The 9,207-nt window shown below is 41.9% G+C and overlaps 1 protein-coding gene across 1 annotated transcript; it reads right to left on the bottom strand.

Moving 5' to 3' along the window:
* Window positions 1-5,719: 5,719 nt before the first annotated feature.
* On the bottom strand, window positions 5,720-8,785 carry TPBG (trophoblast glycoprotein). The gene is made up of 2 exons (XM_036248726.1): window positions 8,672-8,785; window positions 5,720-7,984 (listed from the first exon to the last, which is right to left on the bottom strand). The coding sequence occupies exon 2, from the start codon at window positions 7,660-7,662 to the stop codon at window positions 6,397-6,399; it is 1,266 nt and encodes a 421-aa protein (XP_036104619.1). The 5' UTR covers window positions 7,663-7,984; window positions 8,672-8,785; the 3' UTR covers window positions 5,720-6,396.
* Window positions 8,786-9,207: the final 422 nt, after the last annotated feature.

The following is a 9,207-nucleotide window of genomic DNA, read 5'->3' as shown; positions in this document are numbered from 1 at the left end:
CAATTTATCTCAATATCAAGGCACTTTTTCCTTACTGTTAGGATTATTCATGGTGCCCCCGGCCGCCCCGTGTGTTTTTAATCTACAAGAAACATGAGTTAATTAAAAACTATGTCTTTTAAAAGTTTTATAGCCATGTGTATGCCATGATCTATAATAATAACCACAGAATGTGTCTAAGTGAAAGATAAAGTCTTCTTTGAAAACAATTTACTAACTGTATTATAAAACTAAGAGAAACTGCTTCATATAGAGTAATGTGTATTTCTACACTGACTCACCTAATATTTCAGTCTAATTCTCCTGTGTGCAAGTAGTCACCTTGAAATGTGAAGTATTACAGTTCTGTTTGGGGGAAGAAACAAAAAGTAGTAGAAATAGGACTGTGGAGGGAAAGGGGAGTAGGGAAATCTATAAACTTCCATTTTAAAATAAGCCCATCTTGATCGCATCCTCGGGTTCTATCAAACATATTAGATACTTACTTTTCACACCAAGTATTATAGCTGGTCTCAAGCTTTTGCTTCCTTCAAAACAATCATATCCTTACATTAACCAAGTGAAACTGAACCACAATCAACTCCTATTACCATAAAATGTCAGCTAAACATAAATTGCCTTTGTTTTTATAGACACGTACATACATGTTTGTGATACAGTAATCATGACCTGAATCTTAAACCTCATTTTCAAGCAGTAAAGCAAACCTAATTAATTTCCTATGTGATACACTAAAAGACACCCACAATAGGTTTTCTTCAAAGTTCAAATAAATGAAAACCTTCTGTGATCTGTGGCATACATACTAAAGTGTGAGGATGTGAGGGCTCTCCTCTTTGGTCCTGCACATGTAGATAGTACACTGGTACAGCAGCCACAGTGCTGTCAAGGTTTGGCTAATCTGTACGCTGGTTTTCCAGGGTAATAATGGATTTGCATTGATTTAGATTCCCTGCTTGGTCCCTGTATGGCTGGTTAGTGTGCACTTGGAGCGGCATGGGCCTAGAGCAGACCAGAGCATGCAAAGCTGGCTGTCTCACCAGGAGACTGAATGACTGACATGATGGCCATGAACTTAGCCTCATTTGTTTAGTATTCTCACCAGCTGAGCTAACTCATCTTTTGAGATAGAATTACACAAGCTAGCATAGCTTTCCAGAATTTTATTTTTCTTTTCAAAAGAATTACCACCATTAAATGCCCAAAGTATGTCCTATCATTATTATGGACTCAGAGCAGCTTTATAAAAATAAGATTACTATGACAAAATTATTTCAAACATATTTAAACACATCAGGACTCTGAAACACAGGAATTTTTACCCACTAGAAATGAAATTTAGAGCAAACTGAAACAGTGAATGTTTGAGTGCAAAACAAACACAATAAATTCACAGTAATTGTCATTTTTTATCTCAAAGGTCTAACTGAAGGTAGGTAATTAGTAATGCCATCATGTGGCAAAAGAGCACTAGAAGGGGAGTCTGGAACCCTGAGATCTAGTCCTGGCTGTCATTATATAATATTATGACATGTCACAGTGATCAGTTTCTTTTTGTAGAATGGGAATCTGGGCTTGACACATCTAAGAGTCCTTCCAATTTTGAAATATTAAGAACTCTTATTCTTGTCAAAATTATATAAATCATATATTAAATATGTTCTTAAATCTAGTTATTTTTAACCTGTGACAAAGACAGAGCTGCTAAAATATGTTAAGGTAAAACCAGCCTGTGTTTTTTAATCAAATGTTTCTAAGAATAAGAACAGAAAAATAACTGTATGAAACAGCCTCAAAGAGCTGTTCTTCTCCATCTAGAAGAAGGCAGTATCTCCTGGACAATACAGAACATGTTTTCTTAAACTACTTCAAATTATCTAGAAATATAATTTCCTCCCTTCCCTCTCCTTTGCTGTGAAAACTGGAATCTCATCTAATAATGTCTGTCTTCACTTTATGATGCTGCTCTCTGAAGGCTAGATGACTGAACAGATTTTGGAGCAGGAAGAAAGCAGGTACCAAACTGTTTTTAACCTTGTAAATCCTCATGGTGTCTCTTTTAGTATAGACTTTGGAGAAATATTTAAATGGAAAGCAGAAATGATATGAAAGATTCCCAACTATAGCTACAAAGCCTCTAAATGTCCTCGAGAATGTTAAGCCCCGTATTGGAACATTAGGCCAAAAGGGGCAGAGTAAAACAGAATCCCTAAGAAAATAGGCACAGTTCATTTGAATATTTTTCTTTTACATCCACTTTAATTAAAAAGACAGAAAACGAAGATATAAGTTATTTCTAATTAAATATGGAGGTGAGCATAATCCAGACTTGCTGCCAATCAAAATATTTTAAAAGAATTTGCCAATTGTGACTTGCTCACTTATTTCAATGCAGTTTTTCTCTACCTCTAAAAATAACATCTTGACTATTATTCATAGCATGAATTTATGTATCTCCAAATTTTATTAAATGTGCTTCAAAGTCTACTTATTTTATAAGGAAAATCTATCAGCTATAAGGTATAAATATGCCTTTTAGGTCACCATGATCACATGTGGCAGCAAAATAATGGTACATATGTGGCATGGGCAAAAGTAGTTTTATAGTTGTTCATATGGAAAAAGACATGCAGGTTATGGTTATTACAATAGCTTTAGTAACTCGAAAGAATGTCATAATGCAACTCTAAGCCTACTTTTGCCAACCTTGTATTAATGCTGCAAATCAAAGGGTTACACTGAAAAGGGGGAGTTATAATCCAGAATCAAATAGCTGTATTATCCTAAAATCATGCCACTTTAAAATAGAAATTTATTGGACATTTTGAAAACTTTTTAAATTGAAGGGTTTATCAAGTGTTTAAATTTTTAAGTACAAGCATCCTCCACTTTTTGAAAATTTGTTAGGCCACTTGGCTTTCAGGAAAGACCTACATTAGTACCTGTTCCTGCTAACCAAAAGAAATCAGAAAGGACTTTTGCTTTTAAATTATTGGTAATTGCTCCTTCTCTTTACACCATTCAGCCTAGGAAAAGTTTCATAGGCCCACACTACTTTCAGATAGCAGGGAAAACCTGTATTTTTCTAACTTTCTTTAAATGAAGGGTAAGTGAAAGGTGTTTTCTCTGAAACCTTAGTTAAGCTGAGTAATAAAGTATATTACCAAACAAAATAAATTTTAAAAAATAGATTACTGGTAGGTTTCTAGGATCAATAATGCATAATGGTACTAAAGAACAGTATTTACTCTGGCCAGTGTGGCTCAGTGGTTGAGCATCGACCTATGCACCAAGAGTTTGCTGGTTCAATTCCTGGCCAGGACACATGCCCAGGTTATGGGCCTGATCCCCAGTGGGGGGCATGCAGGAGCTGGCCAATTGATGTTCTCTCTCATCGATGTTTCTATCTCTCTCTCCCTCTCACTTCCTCTCTCTCTAAAATCAATAAAGGAAAAAAAATTTAAAGAACAGTGTTTAAACAATATACTTAAAGTGATACTTCCTTTTTTGGTTAAAGCTCAGGTCTTTATGACTTTATTTATACTCTTTTTATTATTATTACTATTGATTTTTAGAGAGAAAAAGAGATGGAGAAAGAAACATTGGTTGGCTGCCTCCTGCACACCCCCTACTGGGGGTGGAACCTGCAACCTGGGCATATGCCCTGACCAGGAACTGAACCAACAACCGTTTGGTGCGTGGGATGACACCCAACAAACTGAGCCGCACTGGACAGTGCTAAAGTGATACTTTTAATTTCATTTTTCCTATATCCCTTGTACTTATTGGATTCATATAGCAATTGTCTTCCAAGGAACTCAGAATGCATTATAAGATTATAGATTTAAGAGCATTATGACTACACAATAGCAATTGTTTTCAAACTAAAATTTTTTAACCTAAGAATGATGTATTGCCATATATTGGAATAGAAAGGAGTGACATGATAAAAAAGAGAGCTGTGGCAAATGGGGAAATCATATAAGGAAAGAATCAAGGGAATGAAAAAAAAAAAAGAGAAATCATAACTTCAAAAAAAGTCATCCACCTAACGGGTGAAAATTCGGCTTCACTTTACCACAGATTCTGCTTCAGTGAGTTGATGTAGAAAAAAACTAGACTAATGAATCTACTGCTTTCCTGGATCTAAGATAAAGCTCACTTTTTACCTGTTAGGTTATCACAAGATGAAGAAGAAATAATTCTTTTGAATAGACTCTATAAATATTACAATTTGTTTTCTACAAATCAGCCGACTTACCATTAAAAGTCCATCAGCAATTTAGTCCTTAGATGTGTGCTCTTATTACATGTTTTTACTATTTTTGGCAGGCTAGTGTCTTCATCATTCTTTGGAAATAATGGCAGCCAGCCAGTTTATGAATTCCTAATGAAAACCTAAAATGTTTAATGGAATATTAAGTACCATATATTTTACCTTTTCTGGGTTAATTATAGAATCTGAAGTATAACCATAAATAATGAATACTATAATATTCATAAAATAAACCTTATGAAAATTCATGTAGCAAAACATCACATTCTAACTATTTAGTCTAATCTACAGAAGGAATGGATTCCTCATTTTGAAAACTTTTAATTTAACTCAAAAAAGGAATAGGCAGAGATTTCTAGAACCTAAAATACTATCTAACCCTGTGCCATTTATAAAAATATGGAAATGGGAATGCTATTTCAAATATAAAACACTGCAGATCATAAGAAAAGAAAGGAGACTCTAAGACTTACTGATGAAATTTCATTACACTTTAAGTTAAGCAATAATGACTAAATTAAATTTAAGTCACTTTACAGAACAGCTTGGAAATTAACGGAATTTACTTTTAAGCTTAATTGGCAAATAATAAACTGAAAAAAAGAAAATCTTGTCTATTATTGAGAATATAACTGATTAACCGATTGCTTTACACCTAAATGTGATTTATTCTTCACAAAGACTTATATACCAACATAGAGCTTAGCTAAAATAAAAATTTTATTTTTAATAAAATTCTTAAATTCTTAAATACTGGGCTGAACATAAGAATTTATGATTATTAGTTGAGATACCTATTTATGCATATAGACATTTATCTCTTGCTATTTCCTCAAATCCATATCCTATAACAAATTTTTAAACATATTTAATATTCTCAAGAAAATCTAAGTTCCAATTTACATTATGATCTTGGGAAAATTTTTACAATTTATATTTTAAAATATTTGATTTTTGAATATTCTATCTTTAAGACACTTCATTTTTATACATTTATTTGCATTGCATTTGTTTCATACTCTAAACACCCACAGAACAGTTACATACGGAGAGTTTTATTAAGTAACTCTGTTTTATCCTAAAAACTTATTTAGTCTAGAAAAAGCCCCAAACTGTGAACTGTGTATTATACATAATTTTTCCTTCTCACCAACTTTATAATGCTCTCACAAAATTGTTTCTTAAATAGCATTAATTTTGGGACCATAAGTCTAGTCACATGAATATTCAAATTCTCTATTTAAATCCCAAAAGGATCCACCATCACAAAATTATCTCCAAAGTCTACTTATGTAAGATATTGCTCCAATTTCATTCTCAGCTATAATACCTTAATTATCGTTGGAACCAAGACCATTCAGTATCATTGTCCCTAATCCTTTTTTCAAATAGCAAACTTGAACACAACTGTAATTCTTTTAAGAATCTTTATTGAATTTTTTAAACAATTTAGCCTGTTGGATCTCGATGCAGTTTATAAAACAACTTCCATATAGTTTACTATAAACTGCAATCAGAAAAGTAATTTACTTTGTCAAAGAAGTTATCTGAAGGTGCAAGTTATTTTTTGTAATAGGCAGAACAGTAAAATATAAGCATGCTCTCGGATGCAGGTGCTCCTGTGTACTATGGAGTTACTTTGAAGAGCTTGCTAAGGTCTGCAGGCAGTTTATGGAATGCAATAATTTTCTTCACAATTTAGGTACAGTACATGAGAATAAAACTGATACTTATGAATAGAGTATTTTTCTCAAAAAAGTTGAGGCAGCTTTTGTTGAATGCTATCTGTGTCAGTACATTGGTTACACATTGAACTGTACTAAGAGAAACAGACAGCCAGGAGTCCATGTTCATGCTGAAACTTGAAAAATCCCTCCATTCGTGTTGAGTTCCAAGAAAGGGAAGAGGATAGAAGTCTATGCAATTGTTCATCATCTGACATTACCGGACCATACCAAGACACTTTACATGACAAGGGAGAATATTCCCTTCACTGCTTTCAGTCAAGGTCAGTGGTGTCTACAGTGGAGGGTGGAGGTGGAGCAAGCCTAGGACAGGATAAAGCTTAATTAAGTCTACATCTCATGCATAGTTGTCCTTATTCTGTCCTCATACGTTTCTCAGACATCCGAATTAGAACTGAGGTTTGTTAACCTGGGGTCCGCATTGATTTCATATCTGTAATGATACCCTTCCATGTGATCCCTGCAGGCATCTCTGATGTTATGCATCCACTTTTTTATCCCCTTACGATTCAAATACAAAACCAGTAGGAAAATGGCACCTATCAGGGCTAAAACAATACCTAGAAAGACATAAGAAGTCTGCAGGGATGGAGGGAGGATAGGGTCACAGTTCAGGTCGGAGCCGTTGAGTTCCAGGAGAACCAGATTCCTCATTTTTTCCGGGAATGCACAGGTAAGCCTGGCTTTGTCTTGCACAATCTCTGTCTCCTTGAGCCAGTTCACCATGTCCGCCATGTGGCAATCGCATACCCAGGGATTGTTGTCCAGGAAAACTCTGACTTGGGGCAGGCCTTGCAACTCTGCCAGGGTGCTGTTGTGAAGGACCTTGAGGGCGTTGTCCTCCAGGTGGAGGCTTTCTAGGTGTGTCAGGTTGCGGAAGGACACATAAGTCAGGCTAACCAGCGAGTTGTTGCGCAGGTCCAGGTGCCTGAGGCCCGGCAGGTGGGCCAGTACGTCGCGGGGCAGGTAGAGAAAGTGGTTGCTGGTCAGCTCCAGGCGGCGGAGCCCGCGCAGCGCCTGGCCAGCTCGCAGGGCAGCCGCCACTATACCCTCGAAGCTCCGGTTCTGCAGCATATCATCGTCAGGGGGCAGGATGTGGTTCAGGATCAGTTCCACCAGGGGGCTGGGGGCCGAGACACTGGCGTTGCTCCCGGAGAAAGCGAATCGGCTGAGATTGGCCAGCGGGTTGTGGCTGAGGTCGAGCTGGCGCAGGCTGGGCAGACGCTCGAAGGCTCCGGCTTCCACCCTGTTCAGGAGGCTGCCGCTGAGGTTGAGCGCGGCCAGCTCGGCCAGCGGCGGTCCGCGAGCGAAGGCACCGGCCGGGAGCACTACCAGCTGATTGCCCGTGAGGAAGAGGTTGCGCACGTAAGGGGGCAGGTCCGCCGGCACCTCGGTCAAGTTGCGATTAACGCACTTGACGGTGCGCGCCGCTTCTGAGCACTCGCACGGCGCGGGGCATTGGCCTGGCAGAGGAGGCTGGGCAGACACCGCGGAGGCCAGGAACGACGTTGAGGAGGTGGAGGAGGTCGCCGAGGAGGTGAGTGAAGACGAGGAGACCCAGCCCAGAAGGACCAGAGCCAGCCGCGCAAGCCGCAGCCGCGCGTCCCCGGCGGCGGGGCCTCGGGAGCACCCCCCAGGCATCACGGCACGGGTCTCCCCGGAGCTGGCCTGGCGCCCGCTCCGAAGACTCGGAAGCTGGGCCCGGAGGGCGCGGATCGGCAGGAAGCTTCTGGAGAAAACTTTCCTCTCGTGGGAGCGGAGGAGGGACGCCGCAACCGGAACTTAGCTAACACCCCCTTTCCAGCGGGCGTCCCCTCCCGTGGCGATTCCCCCGCCCCTTCCCTCTAGGAAAGTACGCACGGCGGGTCGGGACGCTTAACTCTCGCTCCTCTTCCTGCTGCCGCCCCTGGGTGGCACCTCTCGCCTCTTTTGTTGGTGCCTCGCGCTGGATCCGCTGCAGGACCTGGGACAGGCGGGAGAGAAGCGTTGAGGAGCCGCACCCGCCGCAGCTTTCCGAGTGCAAGAACTGGCCTATCAAAGCCAAGTAGTGCCCACTCTGTCCCCAGGACCAACCTCCCAACGCCCCTAAGGGCCTCCCCCCCGTCCCACGCACATCCTTACCCGGGAGAGGGGCGCGCATCCCGAGACAGGAGCGCAAAGTCTTCCTTCCGCCCTGGCCCAAGCTATATATATCGTTCCAGCCTCCCGCCCTCCTTTCGCGATCAGACTTGTCCCAGGCTCGTAACTTCTGGCTTAAAACCCTGCGCCTTCCCGACCAAACTTCTTTCTCCCACCACCTCTGCGGGTGACCTGCTTTCCGGGTCTCCACCCCTACCCTGACCTTTCCTTCTGGTCCAGGTTAGGATGAGAAGGAAGTTTCAGTTTGCAAGTCTTTGGATCTCTTTTAGTCCCTCCACGGATAAGCAGGAAGTGGAGGGGCTGTACTGCAGCACCCCAACCCGTGTCTCCACCAGCCCCTCGAATCCTTGAGGGGGTTCAAGTCTTCTCCCAATGGGGAGGGGATGGGAGAGGCCGCGAACAAAGCAGCGGTGAAGCCCGGGACCTACGCTACTCTCCCGCCTGAAGATGGGGAGGAGCGCCGGCGCCGCCTCCGGGTTCTCGCCTGCGCGGCTGGCTCCCAACAGCTTACCTCCACGCTCGCCAGCTCTGGAGACAACTCTGAGTCCCACCAGAGTCTCGGCGACTTTCTGGCTCCGCGCTGCGAGTGCCGACTCTCCTCGCAGCCTAGCCCCTGGCCCAACCTCCGCAGCTGGGCAAAACCAACCTGGTGGGCGGGGGAGGGCCAGGCTGGTGGAGGGACTTCTCTTGCACCGCGGCCAACCTATGTAGCCCTCCGCAGCGAGATTTAAGAAAGGGAACTGGGGGGGATCTGGGCTGCGCGCCTCCTCCTGGTCGAAATTAACGAGGAATGTGCGGGAAAAGGTGAGGGAATCCCTCTCTACCCCCTGCGCGGCATCCTTTGGTGGTTCCTTATTTTGCATACTGTATTTACCTTGGACAGGAACAAAACCGCTAGTGAATCTCGTGGAATTCACCCAGATTCTAGCATCTAGGGCAGTAACGAGATAGATTCAGGCGTGACAGAGCAGCACGAAGCAGCAACATAAAGAAATGAGCTGAAAATGCACAGGGGCCGCAGCAAAACGCCCAGCAAGCTGCAAGGGA

The sequence above is a fragment of the Molossus molossus genome, unplaced genomic scaffold (genome assembly GCF_014108415.1).
Source record: "Molossus molossus isolate mMolMol1 unplaced genomic scaffold, mMolMol1.p scaffold_m16_p_8, whole genome shotgun sequence".
Taxonomy (NCBI): domain Eukaryota; kingdom Metazoa; phylum Chordata; class Mammalia; order Chiroptera; family Molossidae; genus Molossus; species Molossus molossus.
The sequence above is the reverse complement of the archived record's forward strand: the minus strand, read 5'-3'. Positions and strand labels throughout refer to the sequence as shown.